We start from the raw sequence: 22,110 nt of genomic DNA, 5'->3' as shown, positions 1-22,110 counted from the left end.
ACCAGGGCCTGTTGGGGGTGGGGGGCTAGGGGAGGAATAGCATTAGGAGAAATACCTAACTAATATAGATGATGGGTTGATGGGTGCAGCAAACCACCATGGCACGTGTATACCTATGTATCAAACTTGCACATTCTGCACATGTATCCTAGAACTTAAAGTATAATAAATAAAAGTAAATAAATACATTTCTCTCCTGACTTCTTCTTTTCCTCTGCAAATTGCAAGAAGTTCATTTCATAAAATTTAAGATTTATGGAAATTCATTATATGTCATAATAAGGAAGGGTCAACAATGAAGGAGACTAATGCTGATTAAATATTTTGGTGAACCTCCTGGTTTTTAAGTTATTTTGAGCCTGGGCCCAAATTCCAACTTGCTGCAGGAACATATCCTTAAAAATAGCATGTCTTTCTTGCAAAAGGCATTTGGCCATTTGCTGAAGTGCATCCAAAATGACAGAGAAACCAGCCACTACTCATCAAAACTAAGACTTTCCCCCACCTTTCCCTATTTAACTGAATGTCTATTAAGAAAGCAAAGTTATTTAAAACCATTTCTAAAACTCAACAGTGAGCTGTACCTTAAAAGATAGACAGAAGAGCATAATGTTGCTTGTGGTGGTTTCCAAAGATTAATTTTATAAATGAGAAAGAAGGAACTCTGATATTGAGGGGTAGTAGATTAAATAATATAAGAGAAAGAAAAGTCATCATTTCAAATGTATAGTTACATTTTATCTCAGTAATGATTAATTGCAATATGCTTAAACACATACTTGGTTCTCTTTGCAAAGAGTAAAACAGAAGATCAAATTGATTTACAAACCACTTTCACAAAAAGAATCTCATTTATTCCTCACAACAATGCTTAGTTTACATAGTTCCATCCCCATTTTACACATGAGGAAACTAGATTATCATTCCACCACCCAGCTAGTTAAAAGCTTCATCAAGACGTTATAGATGGTAATCAATGGCGTGGGATCTGGAACCTGACAGAAATGTACTCAACTTCTGAGAGTTCTATTTACTGGTTATATGACTTAAGACAAGTTAGTAGGTAAAATATGAACCCAGACAGGCTTTACAACTCAACATCCTATGACACAATATCAGAATGCTAAGGAATACATGAGGAAAACAAGGAGGACAGAAATACATACACACTTTACTTTGACAAATAAGATATTTCACTGTTATGGGTCTATCTCTACTCTCCAGTCTATGTGATTATTACAGAATCTAAAAATACTTAAAAGAAGCAACCCACTCAATGAGTCCCTTAGTGATATGTTGGTTGTTTGGTGTCTTATTTGTTTTTAATATTTATACACGTGCTGCCTCCTTGATAAAGCAATATGAGGCAACTCACAATAAAATTCACCACTGTGGTGATGCTCTCGTGCACTTCTCTCCTCAAGCTTTGGTTTTTATGTGCTTGGAATGCCCTTTTCCTCACCCCGTACCGCCAGAGAGAGCTAGAGCAGGAACTAAAGATAGGTGTGAATGCCCACACATTTCAGTGTACGTAAAGCAAGATCTAGAATGATATCTACTAAAACTGTTCAAGAGAATTCCTGAAAAATGATGTAGTTTTTACTTTCTATATTGTTAGATTTCTTATAATGAATATGTTTAACTTCTCTGTATACACGTTAAATTACATTTTTCCACCTTTCTGATGATACCTCCAAAGACACTGATTCAGCAGGGAAGGGTCCAGGATTTTGATCTTCCAAAATCTCCCAGAGACTCTATTAAGCAGTCAGTTTTTGGGTACCATGGTTGAAATAATTGTTTCTAGTATAAGTAGCAAGTCAAATTTTGTTTTACAAGAAAAATTTCAACTCTATTAAACAATTATTTAAAAAATTATTTCCTTTTATTTTGTAATAGTTTGATTCCACCACAAATATACATTCTCTAAGTCTATTAGATTTGAATTACCTCTGAGATTTATAATAGCTTGGCCAGCCATTTTAAGTTATCCATTTTTGAATAAACGGCCTAAACAATCATTGTAAAGCATATGTTTGTGAGGCAATTTCACAAACCATTTAAAAATTAAGGCAAACAAGAAATATATAAATACAACTATCAGGGTTTTTTAATTCTAAATTTTTAACACTAACTTAAATACCATTTGACTGGCTCTAAAAATCATGGCCATTCTCAAAATATGAAGTAGAAAGTTACTGCAAATATAAACTTTGGTATAATTTATACCTATTTCACCAAACATTTTTAAGGTTTTAACTTTGGATAAATATAAAGATGCCAATATTTTTATAATTAACTTAAAAATGTATAGTATTATAAAACTCAGACATCAAAGCATCTATTTCTTTAAATTTATTAGTTATATCCTCAATATATTCTCCAGCTTTTAATTTTATCCCATCAATTACAAGATAGTCCTCTTCACAGTGGTTTTCAAACAGATTGCCTGCAGGAGCTTCTGGGCTGCATTTAGATAACTGCAAAACAACCATATAATTAATCGGAACTACGTCAAATTTACCTGATTACTGGAACAAAACATAAAGTAGTCAGTAATTCTGCAAGCCACATTAGCTAAACAAACTTTTCTGTTATTCTAGTGTTCAAATAATAGTCACTATATATAGTATAATGTAGGGTGAATGTGTTTATATAAGAAAAAGTCATTATTTAGGTCTGTGTCTATTCCCCAGCCTTATATATTTTTAGTTTTAATTTTATGCTTTGGAAAAAAGTGGTAATTCTAATTCTATGTGAGTTTTCTACGTTGTTTTAGTTTTTACATTATTGTTATAGGGAATACAACTTAAAATGTGACTGTTTTAGTCACATTTTCTGTGGTCATGTTGTCAAAAGGTCATCTGCATTGCTTAAAAATAGTGATAATTTGCTCTTGCTTAGTGGGAAAGGACACTAGTAAAAACAATGCATATGTGGATTTATTTGCTTTATAACTTCAGAGCTTATTAAAGGTAGAGTTCACTTCCCATGTAATTCAAGGGAAAAAATGTATATGTAGTTCATATAAATATTTTCACATATCAAAAATGTACACTTTTATACCAATAATTTTTCAGTAAACTCTATTTTATTTGTATATGGATTATTCAATTTGTGAATTATTCAGGTGGATTTATAAAAATCTAAAATTTATTTCCTCTGATTGCTTGCCAAGTCAGGGCATGTCACCCAATGTTAATATTAGCTTAAGAAGAACATAATTAGGAAGGTGACTCTATGTAGGAAAATAATTTCATAAAACATTTCAATGACAAATAGAAATAAGTTTTGATTATCTATGTGTATAAGCTTTTTTCCATGTTGTTATTACATCTATTGATGTAAATGCCTGAGATAATCCACTTGAAACCTCATAGGTGAAATGAATGATGAAAACATCATCAAATTCACAACTTTGAAAACAGTTTATACAATGTCTGCTCAGAGAGTCAACGTGCTCAGGACTTTAAAATTCTTAGGGGTCTCTTCTTGGAGTATTTACCTTATAAGAGGCCACCTTCTCCTAAAAACAATACATCTCCAGCTTTAAGTGGAGTTGCTTTTGGGAGACATATTAATTATTTCTAATAACAGTAAATAAATTCCAACATGTGATTATTTATTTACTTTTAAACTGAAATTTCTCCAGCTTTGCTAGTTGGTTTCACTGTTATTCTCCTCATTTAAAAGTGAACAAGAACCCAAATATCCTGAATCTGGCATGAATGCCAGACTTACAAAGCTCAGTATGCACAGTGCTTATGATTCAGTAACCAGGAGGCACTCACCTGCCCACTAGCCAGTTAAAATAGCTAATTTTTACACTTCTGAAATGCTGTTTGAAAGAATAAAATAATACAAGAATCTAAAACAAAAGCAAGCTCCTGCCTGGTGATGGGTTAAAACTATGTATTTTACCTTAAGAAATAAAAATCAGAAATATTTCTCTGTTCTATCAAGGTACTACTTATAATGGCAAAACAGAAGTCAATTCTGTGCCTGTAAAAGCTCCAGGACATCGCTCTAAAGATCAACCTGGCCGGGCGCGGTGGCTCAAGCCTGTAATCCCAGCACTTTGGGAGGCCGAGACGGGCGGATCACGAGGTCAGGAGATCGAGACCATCCTGGCTAACAGGGTGAAACCCCGTCTCTATTAAGAAATACAAAAAACTAGCCGGGCGAGGTGGCGGGCGCCTGTAGTCCCAGCTACTCGGGAGGCTGAGGCCGGAGAATGGCGTGAACCCGGGAGGCGGAGCTTGCAGTGAGCTGAGATCCGGCCACTGCACTCCAGCCTGGGCGACAGAGCGAGACTCCGTCTCAAAAAAAAAAAAAAAAAAGATCAACCTGGCTGTATTTTTGAAAAGAAACTGCTAACACTGAAAAACACTACACAAAACCATATGGTATTCAAATAAAACACACATTTGCTGAAAAAGAATAATTTGTATATTAATTATACGTATGTAGGATGTATGATACCAATCTACAGTTCTTGTTCTGCAAAAGACCCATATATAGTAAACAAGTCTTTTTTTTTTTTTTTAGAAAGGAATCCAACTGGAAAAGTAGCATTTACAACTCATGCACATTCAGGTAAAAATTGATATTGCTGATGCTGATTAAGAAAGTTATGTTTTTCAACTCAGTAGGAGTTTTTAATGTTAATATTACTTTCCTTTAGCACATTCATCTCCATAGTAGTATATTCTGTATATTTTATTAATTTCTAACTCAATAAAGGACATGTTTACAAATAATCTTTATTTTTGTTGACATTCTGAATGAAATCATACAACTGGGCAGTCTGCTTAACGGTGTAAACCCCTTTGTCCATTTATAAATCCATCTTTTTCTACATCTTGGAACAGACAGACTTGGAGACAGGCAGTTGCTCAAAGTGTGAATGTGGGAAAAGAGAGATGAAGTAAGAAAATCTAAGCACTTATTCCCTCTAGCAACTGCCATTGCCAATTCTCATCTGCAGTAATAGCCAAACCTGGGGTGTTTATTCCTATGGAAAGCACTTTTCCTGGTTTATCATATTTAATCCTCAAAACAATCCTCTGAGGTAAGTGATAAGCCACTTTTTCAAATTACACAAGTCCTTATTGGCAGGACCAGGACTGGGACACAGGATTATATTTCAGAGTCAGTGTCAATATGCTCTCTCGACTCCAGGCACACTGCATATCTAAATAAATGAATGAATAAAGCCTTAGGGTTACAGAACTCCTCACTGCCATTTTTTTGCTAGTTAGGGAACAGCTGCAGTGGCACATGAAAGTGTCTACCCTATGACTTCTTTGTCTCATACCTACCACATCACTGCTCTGTACTAATGGCAGAGCCTTGTATCACAAACTCTCATTTTATTTGCAGAGACATTGAATAAAGTAAGCACATTTGGCCTTTCTGAGTTCAACCTAGAAAGCCAAATGAAAAAATTAAAACAGGATGAGTCTAGATATAAATAGTAAAACTTATTCCAGTGAAAAATTCTACCTCCAGTATGTTAATGATAAGGTTTGTCCCTGTAGAGATTATCTCGGTGCATAGCCCAGACAGGGCAGATTTTCCAGTGAGCTCTTGTTATCCTGGCCCCCTCTCCTGACTGTAAAGATTGGTAGCAAGGGGGAATTCTCTCTGGAGTGGCCTACTTCAGCTACAGTGAGCATCATCCATCTTTCTTCACTCCAATCCCAAAGACTTAAAATTAAAAGAACTCCTCTGCTTAAACACAGATTTTTTTTTTTCAAATACTGATAGATGTGTTTTGATTTCTTAATAGGCTACTAGTTTATTATTTACCTCATGATAATCAAGGACTCAAATTTCAGACATAAAAAATAGTTTTTTATATATTTAAAATGTACAATGAGGAAAAATTCTACTGTTTAAATAATTTGAAGTTGTTATTTAGGTCTGAAAATAACTATCAATATTACCTTTTCTCCTGTATTTATTTCCTCTCCATATCCTTCTTCAGACTCATCAGGTGTGACTGTGGGTTGCAGTGCTTGCTGTAGCATTTGCTCCAACTCTTTTAGTAAAACTTCCGTCTCAGATACAACTAAAAAAAACATGATTAATACAGTAAAAAATGCTACATCTCACTTAATTCAATCTAATTCATAATCTTAACTACTCAGAAAGAAGAAATCTTTTAAATGCTATGAGGTAAAATATAAATGTTTCATATAATTTTCTTACATGACTTCTTCCTGATACAAAATTATTATGAATATCAACGTGAATCTTTTACAATTCTTCCTCAAAAAATGTAGGTAATAGTCTTGCTATGTATAAACCATAAAGTAGAAGTGAAATATCAAAAGCTTATTAGAACTTTTTTTAATTAGGGGCTAAAGGCACCAAACTAAATTATATTATTTATAGAAACAGCGTCAGCAAATTTTTTTCTAAAGGGACAGAGAGCCAATATTTCAGGCTTTGGGAGCCAGATGGTCTGTGACAACAACTCAATTCTGTTATTGTAGCACAAACCATTGACATGTACATAAACAAATGAGAGTGGCTATGTTCCAATAAAACTTTATTTACAAAAACAGGCAGCAGTTGCTGACCACAGTTTGCCAATCTCTACTATAGATTATTAAACTACTGTTAAAAGGAAAAGTTTTGTAATTAAGTGGCTAGGCTGAACACAAGCTAGTGCCTTCCTAATCCAAATGGCAACACATCTTAATTGCTTAATCTATTTTTTTTTAATACTGCATTTATAAAAGTCTTTTTGTATTATAAAAGTCACCGTGACATGCTCATGCCTGTAATCCCAGCACTTTGGGAGGCCGAGGTAGGTGGAACACGAGGTCAGGAGATCGAGACCATCCTGGCTAACATGGTGAAACTCCATCTGTACTAAAAACACAAGAAAATTAGCCGGGCGTGGTGGCGGGCGCCTGTGGTCCCAGCTACACGGGAGGCTGAGGCAGGAGAATGGCGTGAACCCGGGAGGCGGAGCTTGCAGTGAGCCGAGATTGCGCCACTGCACTCCAGCCTGGGCGACAATGAGACTCCGTCTCGAAAAAAAAAAAAAAAATCTGGTAATTCATTGACCTTGCTGAGGTAAAACAATATCCCTACCAAAGAAATAAAAGCCTACTATAACTGTAGACTTAACTACTGATTAAAAATATGCATTTGCATTTTTGACTTAAATAAAACAAACATTTTCATTTTATAGAGGGCCTAGTGAAGCCTTTGCTTCAAAGAAGGGAGGCCACATGCCTGTTGTCTTGCACCAGAGGCGGATGGAGAATCTGAGAAGCTCTTCCAAAGACAACATAATTCAGAGAGAAAGGCCGTGAGTACACATCCCTTCATCTTCCACTAGTTAGTAAAATCTAACGTACCACCTTCTATTATCTGCAGTTCATGGGCAAGTCAGCAAAAATCCCACCTAGTAGAGCAGCTGAAAGGTCACGGAACATGGAAATACCCAAGCAGGACATAAGCAGGAAAATTTAAAATTCTGCTAAAGTACTTATTAAATAATGTTAAATAAAATCATAGCAGGTTATGAAATAGGTTTCCATTTCCTGGTTCTTGTCATTACAGTTCTGGAAAAACTACTTTTAGTTTATATTTTTCACAACACAAGTTTGTCTTGAAAATAATTTTTCTGTCAATATTTACTGTTTTCCCCAAGCACTTTCATATTCAATCAACAAATATTTACTGTTTACCTACTAAGGTGCAGGAACACAAGAAAACAGGCATAGACTAATAAGCCTTCCTAGCTATCACCTCCTCCTAGTCAATTTTAGGTTTTCTCTATGGAAAATCTCTTTCAAAATAGTTTGAAACAAGCTTTTTGATAAGCAACTCCACATCTTATAAAAAGTTCTCATGTTTAAAAACAAACAAGCAAAACCTGTAATTAACATGTTAGTTGCATCCACATAGATCTATGTTCTAGGGTTACTGTTAAGGCCTAAGAACACAGAATACAGAATGCTAGATTCTAAAACAGTGGCATTCAAAATTGTGTGGGCATAATAATCACCTGGAGAGTTTATTTAAAAATATAACAATGCCATGTCTATCAAATCAGGATTTTCTAGAGGAATGTACGTTTTTTATTGAAGCACTTTTGTTAATAAAACTAACACCCTCTTTAAGACAGATTTCTTATTTAGTAACCTGACTATATAATGACTAGTATAATAGACTATATACCTGACTAGTACATGACTAAGAGAAAATTTAATTCAAGGAAATAGAAACCTAAAGAAAATTTAAAAGCTCTGGTATGTAAATCAATAACAAAAATGATTCATTAATATTTTTCATATATATGTGTATATATACACACAAGTATATATGTGTAAAAATGTATACATATGTATACATGTGTATATGTGTATATATACACACACACACAAATTTTTTTTTTCCTTCAAAGGACTACAACTACATTCTGTGGAATTAAATAGATGACTGTTCATGGTTATTTTCACACCAATTCCCCAGTTCCACTCACAAATGTTAAGTTTTCCTACTTTACATTCTGAGTCTATGGAAATTGACAATGACATTTAATACACTGTTGAGAAGATAGATTTGAAGCTATGCTGTAAAAGAAAAAACGGCAAAGAAACACCTTTATATTTCTAATGTTAGGCTAAAATACAATCAATTTATGATAATAAATATCATTGCCAAATGGCATTGTAGGCTCTTTGCAAGTGATCTGAAGAAATATGTACACTGCCTTTTGATCAAAATTAGACAAAGTAATGGATGACTTCATAAGTTAACTAGGGTTTACAATACCAACCTGACTGCTGTCAGCTTCTGCTTCCAGAGTAGTGGGAGGTTTGCTTTTCTAAATAAGTATTCCTATATTGTAAATGAACTTAAAAAATAATTCTCAAAAAATAGCAGTTATTGTAATCTACAAACTATGTCATCAAAATTGGTCAATGATATCCTCCAAAGATACGGACAAAATGAATGCCTTTGCTGATTGCATGACCCATCATCTTCTATCAACACTGATTATCTTGTAGTTTCTCTGACTTGTTTCAATTTATTGTTGAGAGTGAAGTGGTAGCATTACAGCTACTCTATCACTCAGAGAAAGTTAAAAAGAAAAAAAAGAAAGGAAAGAAAAAATATGTATCTGTAATAGCAAAGTCCATATCTAGCCTTTTTTTTTTTTTTTTTTTGAGATGAAATGTCACTCTGTCACCCAGGCTGGAGTGCAGTGGCATGACCTCAGCTCACCGCAACCTCCGCACCCCGGTTTCAAGCAATTCTCCTGGGTCAGCCTCCTGAGTAGCTGGGACTACAGGCACATGCCAGCATGCCTAGCTAGATTTTGTATTTTTAGTAGAGACAGGGTTTCACCATGTTGGCTAGGCTCGTCTCGAACTCCTGACCTCAGGTGATCCACCTGTCTCGGCCTCCCAAAGTGCTGGGATTATAGGCGTGAGCCACCACGTCTGGCCCCATATCTAGCTTTTAAAAATCAATATGTAGAAAAATAAATCAGTGTTGTTTTTCCATTCCTGATGAGAAATAATTCACAGTTTGTCTCAATAACTCAGTCACTATTTTAAAAACTTTCAAATATATGTTTATGGAGTTTTCTTTCACCTAGACTTGTCTATTAAATGTTTAAGAAGCTGTTTCCTCCTAATAGAGTTTGGATATGTGTCTCTGCCCAAATCTCATGTTGAATTGTAATCTACAGTGTTGGAAGTGGGGCCTGGTAGGAGGTAAGTGGATCAGGGGAGCAGATTTCTCATGAATGATTGAGTATTATCCCCTTGGTACTGTCCTTGTGATAGTGAGTGAGTTCTCATGAGATCCGGTCATTTAAAAGTGTGTGGCAACTCTCCCCTCTTTTGTTCCTGCTTTTGCCATATGACATGCCTGCTCCCCCTTTACCTTCTGCCATGATTTTAAGCCTTCTGGGAAGGCTCCCAGGAGCCAAGCACCATGCTTCCTAGAAAGCCTGCAGAACTGTGAGCCAATTAAACCTCTTTTCTTATAAATTACCCAGTCTTTGGTATTTCTTTATAGCAATGCAAGAACAGACTAACACATTCTCTTATATAGTAGCTACTGGTTGGGTTACCCCAAAGCTGGCACTGAAAAAAAAAATCCTAAATAAATTTGCAGGGCTATGTCAATGTTGAAATTTGGAAGGTATTTTAATAAAAGAGAAGAGTGATGAGGAGGAAAAAGTACTTGGTTTTCTTTTGTTTTCTAAAAGAAAAGTGTTAGAATCTAAAAGTTTTCCTATTTTACATTCTGCGTCTAAAAAAACAAGTTTTTTTTTTTTTTTAAATAACGACTTCATCCTTTCTGTAACCCAGGGTGGAGTGCAGTGGCGTAATCATAGATCACTGTAAGCTCAAACTCCTGGGCTCAGGTCATCCTCCCACCTCAACTTTCCCAGTAGTTGGGACTACAGGCATGTGCCACCATGCCCAGTTAATTTATTTTATTTTCTTAATTTTAGTAGAGATGAGGTCTCACTGTGTTGTCCAGGCTGGTCTTTAACTCTTGGGCTCAAGGGATCCTCCCACCTCAGCCTGCCAAAGTGCTAGGATTACAGGCATGAGCCACTGCACCTGGCTTTCCTTTCTTTTAATAACACTACAACAACTGACTTATTTAGCCAATTGAAATGCAATGCCATAGGATCCCCTGGGAGTGACTTCAAGGAAAAGGGAATATATCACTGATAACTCCTCAGGGTTTAATGGGCTTTGAACATGACTGCCAAAGTTCCACATTGCAAATAAGCATTTTACTGCTTTTCAAGACTAAAGAAAATGTAAAAGGAGGAAATTGCCTTTGAAAACCAACGAGTTGATGGGTGCAGCACAGCAACATGGCACAAGTATACATATGTAACAAACCTGCACGTTATGCACATGTACCCTAGAACTTAAAGTATAATAATAAAAAATAATTAAAAAAAAAAAAAAGAAAAGAAAACCAAAACTTTCTCCCTGCATTCCACATTCACTCTACTGTGTTCTAACCAAGGACAATTTAGTTGGAAGCCCCAGGCTTCTGCTTTTCTTTTTTCTCTCCCTTTGGCACTCCTAGGATCCCAGTAAGTTTGGAATGAAGAAGTCTGGATTGAAATGTATAGTTGTTGATATTTCTTCTCACAGCTGCTGCTTTATTTATTTATTGAGAGGGAATCTCACTCTGTCACTCTGTCGCCCAGTCTCACTGCAACCTCTGCCCCCCAGGCTCAAGTGATTTTCCTGCCTCAGCCTCCAGGGTAGCTGGGACTACAGGTGCATGCCACCATGGCCAGCTAATTTTTGTAGTTTTAGTTGAGATGGGTTTCACCATGTTGACCAGGCTGGTCTTGAACTCCTGACCTCAAGTGATCTGCCCGCTTCAGCCTCCCAAAGTGCTAGGATTACAGGCATGAGCCACTGTGCCTGGCCTGGTGTGTTATTTTAAAAAATTAAATACATGACTAAGAGAAAATTTAATTCAAGGAAATAGAAACCTAAAGAAAATTTAAAAGCTCTGGTATGTAAATCAATAACAAAAATGATTCATTAATATTTTTCATATATATGTGTATATATACACACACGTATATATGTGTAAAAATGTATACATATGTGTACATGTGTATATGTGTATATATACACACACATACGAGAGCTTTTTTTTTCCTTCAAAGGACTACAGCTACATTCTGTGGAATTAAATATAGGTTAAAGAACTAAAAGCAGGACAGGCTTTCACATACCCATGTTTTCCTTCGATAAGGCATCATCAGAACAAACATTTTCAAAAGAGCATTTTAAAATTGCTTTCCTAGAAAAAGAATTTGACAGATTTAGTTTCAAAAGATCAATCATGTATATTTAAATGACTATTTATGTCTATTCATTGGTAACTGTAGATTATAAATACATATATTTTCTTAAGGTAATTCTCTTGGTTGTTTTATGTAGTAAGAAAGTATGTTGCAGTGAAAAACAAAGAAGACTAATATTGATTTGAGTTCTCACTAGGTGCAAAGCATTAACAATTTACCAAGCACCTTACACTGGCTTTTTCATAATTCTCCTCCAAAACAACTACTAATTGTTACTGTCATTATATAAAGAAACTGAGAATTTGAGATATCAGAGAAAAATGAGAAGTTTGACAACTTAGGTAAATGGTGGAACATGGCAGAACTAAACTCGGTCAGACTGCAAAATCCATACTGTTTCCATGACTCTATGTTGCTGATACAGAGTCAGAAAAAAATTTGCTCAAATGTATTTTCTCTAACCATCAGATCTTGAGAAAGTCACTAACTTCTCCAAGCCAGGAATTCTTCATTTTTTAAAATGGAGATTATAATATACTTCCTAACTATTTCATAGGGCTAGTGTGAAGTGTAATGAAATAAGGCAGTGAAAGTCCATTTTTAAAATTTAGTTATTCATCTTTTGAAAAAGTACAAGGAAGAAGAAAAGGGCTACCTATTAGTGTCAGTCCTTGTTTTTGAGTAGGACCCCTCCTAACACAGCACCGATTACCATTCTTTAAAAAATGACTGGTTCAATGACAAACACTAAAACTTGTCATCTGTGGCTTATTAGTTCATTATGAAAACCTGTTTCTGGTTTAAATTACCTATTTTTAAACTAAAAACCTGATTCTCTTCTGATTGCTCATAAGATATTAATCTCTAAAAGTCCCATTTCAAAATATTTCATAAATATAAAGCTTTTTCCCTACTTCTAAGACTACTACTTATAATTGTATTAATTCTTTTAGAAAACTATAAACACAGTATTTTCCAAGTGAAACAGAATCAAGGATTATGAGAAAGGTCATGCAACAACTAAATCCAATATATATTTCAATTTTATCATAATACTATTTAATTTCAAAAAGCATACCTTTTCCTTTTTCTAAGTTTGGGCTTCTTCTTTTCAATATTATTTTTAGAAATCTGCTTCTGTAAAACAAAAACAAAAATATGAGTTAGTTCATATAGGACTAAATCAGCTCAGTAAAATAATGGGCCCCATGCAGTTCAAGTAATTTGGCCAGAAGAAACACCTTGGCCGATAGCCCTAAACAACATCTTTACGTCTAGTCAACCACTGCATAGTCACTGCAATTGCATGGATCTGCTCATCTTTCAGGAGTGCTAAACCGATCTGATTTGGATGTCTACCTCCCATATTACCTGCTCCCCCTTACATAACTTCACAAACATATAAAAATACTAATAAAAACACTTTAAAGTTGTACACACATATATAACGTTTAGATAAAGAAAAAAAATCAGATGCCAGAAGCACATGAAATGCAAAGCTATTAATATATAGGTGGAAACTGACACAGTGAAGGTCCAAAAGAAACTTGTACCAGGATAAGGGGCCAAAGGAGTTTTGAGCTGGGCTTTTCATGTCCAGGCAAAGATAAGTGACATGTTTTGAGGGTGACACTCGTTAGAGAGCTGTGCTAATAATATTCCATAAAGCCCAGGGACTTCAAGGATCTTTTCCTGTCCATAACAAGAGAATAGGAAAAACTTCATTCACGAGGACACAAAAGCAATACGGTAGTATGCAGTCTGACATAGGGAATTAGACGGCAAAAAGCAATAACCCTAAAAGAAACAAAACACTCGGTCTATACCATTAAAGTGAGAAATCCAATTTCATGTCTCCTGAGATTTCCCAGTCGAATAATTAACACGAAGACTTATCCAGGACTTCTAAAATCACTAAGACAAAAGTAAGCAAAAGAGCCAAGAAATTAATGTAAAAATGTATACATGATCTCTGTAATTCATAAATATTAAGAGCATATAGATCATCTGGAGAAGAAAAAACCCACAAAATAATTATATTTGCACTGTATAGCTCAGTTGACATAAAACTCAAAAACAGGCAAAGCTAAACTGTGGCACTACAAGTCAGGATAGCAGTTATCTTGGAGGTAGGAAGTGTGACTAGAAGAGGGCACGAGAACACTTCTGGGGTTCTGGAAATGTTTTGCTTCTTGATCTGGTGCTGGTTAGAAGGGAATGCTCATTTTAAAAAATTCATCTAATTTTATCTACATTTATGATTTTCATTTTGTATGTTTGTATTACAGTAATAAACCTAAATTAAAAATAAATATTTAAGTTATTAAAGGGTTAAAATGGATTAGAAACTATAATGAACAACTTTAGGTTTCTATACTATCTATAAGCCATGAAAGAATTTTTAAAAAGAGCCAAATAACACTTCTAGAATTAAAAAAAATAGTCAAGTCATTGAATTTAAAATTCAGTGGATGAATTAAAGAGCTGATTAGATATACTGAAGAAAGAATAACTATTCTGGAAGGTAGATTTGACGAGATCACCAAATCTATAGCAGTGAGACACAAAAATACTTTTTGGAAATGTAGCTAAGAATCACAGAGAATAGAATGATAAGGTCAAGAATATTTCTGAAAGGAATTCCATAAGAATAATATGGAAACAAAATGGAAGATAAAATATTTGAAGTGATAATGACTAAGAATATTCCAGAATTAGGTCATGTGTGGTGGTTCACATCTGTAATCCCAGCACTTTGGGAGGCCAAGGCAAGTTGATTATCAGAGGTCAGGAGTTTGAGACTAGCCTGCTCAACATGGCAAAACCCTGTCTCTACTAAAAAAAAAAAAAAAAAAAAAAAAAAAAATCAGCCAGGCATGAGCATCACTTGAACCCTGAAGGCAGAGGCTGCAGTGAGTTGATTGCAACACTGCACTCCAGCGAGAGTCTGTCTCAAAGAAGAAAAAAAAAGAATTTTCCAGAATTAAACATGTCAATTTGTAAAAGCCCATGGTGCCAAGCTATAAAGGTAAGACAATTATGGTTTAATAGGCACCATATCAAAACAATACCCAGGAACATATCTTCAATTAAACAATATTCAATAATACTGTAATTCAAAAAGGTAGCCATATGTGTGTGTTTGTTGAGACTGAGGAGTATAAAAAGGTTTAATACTATTTTCTCTGTCTTTGTGATTGTTAATTTCCATGATTATGAAAAAAATTACAATTTTTAAAATAATATTTTTCAAAAGAGTGAGAACTAAAAAGATGGAACTTTGCTGACAGAGCTACTACAGAATGTACTTTGGAGGAAGAAGATTAATCTAGAAAAATCAAAAAGAAGTGAAGATAAGTAAATTAAGTGCTCAACATTATGTAAATCTAAATAAACACTGACCTAAAAAAAGACAAATTGGTAATGGAGTAAAGAACAAAGAGGATTTACAAAAGTAGACAACTGAATGGAAGAGGAAAAGGGGTTAGACAAAGGTGAAAGCATCTTAAGAACCTTGAATTATTCAGAAGAAGAGTGATGGTGATCAGTTTTAAATTGTTAAACCCATTAAGCATGTTCATATTTAAGGATAATCACCAAAAGAAGAGAAATACAATTTGTATTTTTTTAAAGAAAATTCATTTTTATTATGTCTAAAAATATGTACTTCAATGGATAGAAAAATTCGTAGAGTTAATACTTGGATAGACAGATAATGCCTGTCTATTCAGTACATTTATTATTAGAATTTGCTGCTAACATTTTTGAAAATATTTTTGAAAAAATTTTTCAAATGAAGTACTTTCCATTTAAATTCTTGTTTACATTATGTATATTCATTTGCTATATTTTCAAGTGCCATAATTTTGTTCAAAACCCACTTTAAGATATTAGTTCCCATGAGGGAGGATCCAACAATATGACCCATATAAAGAATTGACACTTGCTCCTAGTTGGTTCACACCCAGATAGTTGAATGACTTCCTGAGTTCCCTTACTGCCATGAAATTCAATTCATCTTCCAGACTGTCATTATGTTTACCTCTTCCCCTCTTTTCTCTCCAGTGTTGATCCTTTTCACTTCAGCATTGATTATGCCCAGGGTCTTTCTTGACATCTAGGGTAGATTCTTAGCCTTGACTCTCATCTTGATAGCTGAAAAGGCTACAAGTTCCAGAGTGTAGCTACCAGGTGGTAGAGACTCAATCTGGTTCCCTTAGTCACCATGGAGTAGAGATTCTGTTCTAATTGTTTCAATCCCTGCTAATCCTCAATGGACATGCACAGTGTTTGTAAATGACTAATACAGATAAGAAATTTGTACATCATCATCATCTCATGGAAGATCCTAGGCTTTCCTCACAGAAACTGGTGGCTTCTTTTCTTATGTCTTCAGGTTGGTTGAGGTTCCTCTTGATTTGGTGGGGCATCTCTGATGCACAGTGAAGCAGCTAGGAATGCTCTCCTGTAGGTCTAGGGTTGGCTGAGGTAGGTAGTTCTGCCCTACATGACCTGCATTTTCCTAAGACCATTGGGTAAACTTGGGTTAGTGTAGAGGGTCAAAAGAAAAGCCAAAATACACAAAGCCTCTTAAGGACTACGTTGGAATTATCACGCTGTCACTTCTACCTTATTCCATGGGCCAAAGTAAGTCACAGAGTTCAGCCAAAGGCATGCAGTGGGGCAATATACTCTTCTTTAGAAGGAACAACTGCAAAGGGTGTGGTTAAAAGAAGGTGGTCACATCTCCTGATTACAAAAATTATGACAAAGCTACAGTAATCAACATAGTATGGTATTGGAATGAGAACAGAAGAATAGATCAATAGAATAGAATTGGGAGTCCAGAAAAAATCTCTCATGTATATGGTCAACTGATTTTTAGCAAGGTTGCCATGACAATTCAGTAAGAAAAGAATAGTCTTTTCAACAAATAGTACTCAGACAACTGGATATCCACATGCAAAATGAAGTTCAACCTGTACCTCACATCATACATAAAAGTTAAAATGGACCAAAAATGTAAATGTAAGAGATAAAAGTTAAAAACTCTTAGAAGAAAACACAGGGGCAAATCTTTATAATCTTGGATTAGTTAATGGTTTCTTAGATATGACACCAGAAACACAAACAACAAAAGAATAAATTGGATGTCATCAACATTTTAAAACTTCTGTAATTGTAAAGGACACAATCAAGAAAGTGAAAAAAATCTACATAATGAGAAAAAAATTTTCAAATCACATATTTGATAAGAAATTGTATCTAGAATATGTAAAGAAGTCACAACAATAAAAATACAATAAGTCAATTAAAATATGCTCAATGAATTTGAATGGACATTTCTCCAAAGAAGACGTATAAACAGCCAATAAGCACAGAAAAAGATGCTTAATATCATTAGTCATCAGAGAAATGAAAATCAAGACCACAATGATATACCATTTCAAACCTACTAGGATGGCTAATATTTTTTTAAAAAAATAGAAAATGACAAGTGCTCACAGGGATGTGAAGAAATGGAAATCTTTATTTATTGCTGGTGGGAATATAAAATGGTACAGCCACTTTGGATTATAGTTTGGTAGTTCCTCAAAACCTGAAATTTAGTTACCCTATGATCTAATAATTCCAATCCTAGGTATATACCCAAGAAAAACAGAAGCATATGCCCATACAAGAATGAGCACATGATTGTTCATAATGGCATTATTTATAAGAGCCAAAGAGTAGAAACAACCCAAATGTCCACCAATGGATAAAGTGTGGTATATCCATATAATGAAATATTACTCAGCCATTAAAAATGAAGTCCTGACACATGCTACAATATAGATGAAAAGTGAACAGTCAGACACAAAAGGCCACAGTATTATATGATCCAAAATGTCTAAAAAAGGCAAATCTATAGAAGGAGAAAATAGATGCATGGTTACCACGGAAAAGGGGGAGATGGGAAATGGGCAGTGATTGCTAATGGGTAAAAAGTTTCCTTTCAGGGTGATGAAAAAACTGTTCTAAAATTAGCTAATGATGTTGGCTGCAAAACTTTGAATAAACTGAACTGTACATTTTTTTAAAAGTGAGTTGTATGATATACAAATTAAATCTCAATAAATCTGTAATTTAAAAAACAGAATGACATGGAAAGGTTGAAAGGGACAGGGGCAGTGGCTCACACCTGTAATCCCAACACTTTGGGAGGCCAAGGCAGGCAGATCACTTGAGGGCAGGAGTTCAAGACAAGCCTGGCCAACATGGTAAAACCCCATCTCTACTAAAAGTACAAAAAATAGCTAGGTGTGATGGCACACAACAGTAATACTCAGGAGGGTGAAGCTACTCAGGAGACTGAAGCAGGAGGATCGCTTGAACCCGGGAGGTGTATGTTACAGTGAGCCAATATCGCATCACTGCACTACAGCCTGGGTGATGGAGTGTGACTCTGTCTCAAAAAAAAAGGTTGAAAGTGAGGAGCTGGAATATAATATATTCATAATTATTAACAAAAGTAACTAAAGAAACCTAATGTAACTATATTCATGTCAGAAAAAAGCAGACATTAAGTCAAAAAGCATAATCAGAGACAAAAAGGGTTATTACTAAATGCTAAAAAAAAATTCACTCAGAAAGTATAATTGTCTTGACCTGTCTATTATCTAAAATATTAGTGCAATAATTTTGATGTTTGTCCCCTCCAAACTTCACATTGAAATTTGATCCTCACTGTTGGGGGTGGGGCCTAATGGGAGGTGTTTGGATTATAGGGGCAAATCCTTCATAATTGGATCAATGCCCTCCTTTGTGGGTGAGTTCTCAGTCTATTAATTCTCACTACAGTTGGTTGTTAAAAAGAGTCCTGCTGACTCCCCTTTGCCTTCTATCATGAGTGGAAGCATCCTGGGTCCCTCATCAGAAGCTGAGCAAATGCCAGCACCATTCTTCTTGTACAGCCTGTAGAACCCTGACCCAAATAAATCTTTACTTTATTAATTACCCAGTATTCCTTTATAGCAACACTAAATGAACTAAGACATGTAGCTTTAAAATATACAAAGTGAAAACACAGAATTACAAGTAGAAAATACTGAATCTACAGTTTTTTTACCTCTCTTAAAATTTCTTATACAATTTACCTCTCAAAAAATAATAAAGCAGAAAAAATACATTAAATATGATAATTCAACCACACAAATAATAAGCCTAATATAATGAACATATATTAAAACTAGCATTGAATAATTAAAGAATACATATTGTTTCCAACGTTGAAACATTTATAAATTTGACCACCTACTGGGTCACAGAGGAAGTCTCAAAAATATTAAAGTAATCTCTATTTTACAGACCACATTCACTGACAAAAATGCAATAACATGTGAAATCAAAACCCAAAAGGTAGTTAACTAAAATTTGTAATAAATTCATAGAAACCGAGATTGCACCACTGTACTCCACAGAGGGAGACCCCATCTCAAAAAAAAAAGAATATTGAAATATTGTCTAAATCACTGACCGCCATCTCCAAAGACAATGTAGAACTACTATTTCTATCTTGTTAGTAAGTATCATCTTAAATTATCTGCACGTTTAAATATAAAGTAAAAAGGTTTACTACAAGAGGAAATAAGATTAAAAGATAACAACAAATGAAAAGTACTCTATTGTTACTAATGGAAATACCATTAAACAGTTACCATAAATCACAGAGATTCCTGTTGAAAAAAATAAATTCTTTTTCTATTTCGTTAAATATTCTACAGTGACTGAAATGAACAAGTCAGTATTTGCCAAAATGCTCTGTGCCTTGCTGGTATGAGCCATTCATAAAATGTGATGGAGAAAAGCACAGAATTCGGTATAACAGGATCTAGAGTGAAGAGCTTAATCTGGCACTTACTGGCTGTGTCACTTTTGGCAAGTCATTTGACCACTCCAATAGCCAGCAAGAGTCTGGTATAAACAATAAATATTTGCGGCCTAAATGACTATTTGGCATTTTAAGGTCTTCTTTTGTTAAATGATACCAAAAATTATTTACCTCAAAGTATTTGGGGGAAGATAAAATAACGTATCAGAAAATATCCAACTCTGCTTACCAGTTAGTTGTTCAATCATTGTTCACCTCTGGACCAGTGTCCAGATTCTACCCTTTTTGTTTACAGCATATGACTGAGGGAACTGAGCATTCTGGTGTAGTAGGAGCTTGGGTAGTACACTAGTTTCCTAGGACTGATGGAACAAATTATCACAAACAGAAAAGCAAGAGAAATGTATTATCATACAGTAATATAGGATAGAAGTCTGTATCTGGTGAGGGCACTCATTAAACTTAGGGGCCATCTCCAAGATGATCTCATCTTACTATCCTTACCTTGATTACATCTGCAAAGACCATTATTCCAAACAAGGTCGCATTCTAAGGTTCCAGATGGACATATATTTTGGGGGCCACTATTCAACCCACTACAGGTAGATACTATAATATTTACCTATCCCATCCCTTCCATTTCTCTCTCTACCGTTGAATAGCTGATTCTCCTATGTTGTCTAGCCTATTACTATTCAGAGTAATAGCCAGAATTAGCAATACCTGGGAGCTTGATAGAAATGCAAATTTTTATGCCCACCCTAGGCCTACTGAATCAGATACTCTGGGAGTGGGTCCCAGGAATCTGTGTTTAAATAAGCTCCTTAGATGACTCTCAAGCAAATTAAAGTTTTTGAGGCACTAATTTAATGCTTCCCACCTATCCACACAAATATAACACTGTGTCACTGAGTTTAAATAAATCAAATAAGTATTAATGCTTTCCTTGTGGAGTGTAAAAAACAACGTGGTTATATGGAAAGACACTCTCTCTCTCTCTCTCTCTCTCTCTATATATATATATATATATATACACAAAAAAAATGATAATTAGGATTGCTGACTGGAATGGCAAATGACAGAATTGCCTTTAATTGCAAAGGACAGAAAATCCATAGAACTGTGTTTACATTAGATTTATATAATCTGCGTAAAATGACTTGACATTGCCCATTTCCTTAAGTCACTATTCAGCTAAATGAAGTTTTCTTTTTTAATTTTTAAACAAAAAGAATAAGTCTGTTAGTTCTGTTAAATCTGAGGGTGTGAAATTTTGATTCAGTATTTTATGCTCAGGGAAGACATAAATATGTTTTGTAATCTTCTTTTGAGAGTAATTGTCAGTCAATAATCACTAAAGAGCTGCCTGCTTTGACAGAATTTCCAAAAGTGAATCTATGTGCTTTGAATAATGTACACAAACTCCTTGTTAAACGTTATCATATACAAGAAAAAGCCAATATCCTCATTTCCCTTTGAAAAATCTGCTTAGAATAAGGATGAAAACTAGCTACATGTAGCACTGCAAATGATGGTTATTACTTAATCTGAGTATCCAAAGAGTAGAGATAATATAGTTAAGTCTTTGGGCCTAGACAATGATTGCTTTCAACTTTCCTTTGAAAAGGAGGGGAGGATTAAAATGATCATTTGCTGGCCCTATTTTAGACACTATTTCAATAGAAAGAACACAAATCTAGTGTTTCTTATATAAATGTCAATCATCAATTGCTACATGCTCCAGTCTAGTCAACCTTTAGTAGAGTTCTGCATTCCTGTGAGATTTGAACAGTATTAGAGACCAGTCCCTGACAATATGACTTATATCTTGCTGTTCCCTGCACTCTCTTCTTCAGCCATGTGTAAGTTTACAATAAAGCACTGTGGATTTCTCTGCTTTGAGGGGCTTATCAAAGAGAACACTGGAGTGTGTATTCAAGCAGTGAGCTGAGACACAAGACAGCACTTTCCCTAAAAATAGCAGTTGATCACCAGCCCACCTTAAACAAAAGGCATAAAAAGCCTTTGTTTAACACTTAACAATCCTGGCTGAGAACAGGAGTACCAGGAAACTTCAAGGAGCTCTATGATTTGGTGCTTCGCTGATAGTTTTTTAAAGCCTTACATTTATTTTTTAGTGGTCTTTGACTATATATACCAGAGATAGATCATGAAAATCCAGGTATTTCTTTTTGTAACAGAATAGATTTCACTTATAATTATAAAGAGTTTAAGAATACTAAGGACTAATCCAGACAGGGTGTCCAGGGAGGGACAAACCCCATGGAAAGCAGAATTTGTGACACAGTTGCTTAGCTGATTGAATAAAGCCAGTAAATTAGATTATCTGACCTCTAATTGTAGACTTTCCGAAAATCCAAATCAGTTGAAACAATTCCTACTTGGGTAC

At 34.9% G+C, this 22,110-nt stretch overlaps 1 protein-coding gene across 1 annotated transcript in view; it reads right to left on the bottom strand.

Annotated features, from left to right (window-relative positions):
- Window positions 1-832: 832 nt before the first annotated feature.
- The window catches only part of ZCWPW2 (zinc finger CW-type and PWWP domain containing 2), a 158,723-nt gene continuing 137,445 nt past the window's right edge, over window positions 833-22,110 (bottom strand). The window contains 4 exon segments of the mRNA XM_031663787.1: window positions 833-2,480; window positions 5,949-6,073; window positions 11,759-11,826; window positions 12,909-12,967. Coding sequence (XP_031519647.1) covers window positions 2,301-2,480; window positions 5,949-6,073; window positions 11,759-11,826; window positions 12,909-12,967 — 432 coding nt within the window. The 3' untranslated portion in view covers window positions 833-2,300.

The sequence above is a fragment of the Papio anubis genome, chromosome 2 (genome assembly GCF_008728515.1).
Source record: "Papio anubis isolate 15944 chromosome 2, Panubis1.0, whole genome shotgun sequence".
Lineage (NCBI taxonomy): Eukaryota > Metazoa > Chordata > Mammalia > Primates > Cercopithecidae > Papio > Papio anubis.
This window is presented reverse-complemented; position numbering and strand designations above follow the sequence as displayed.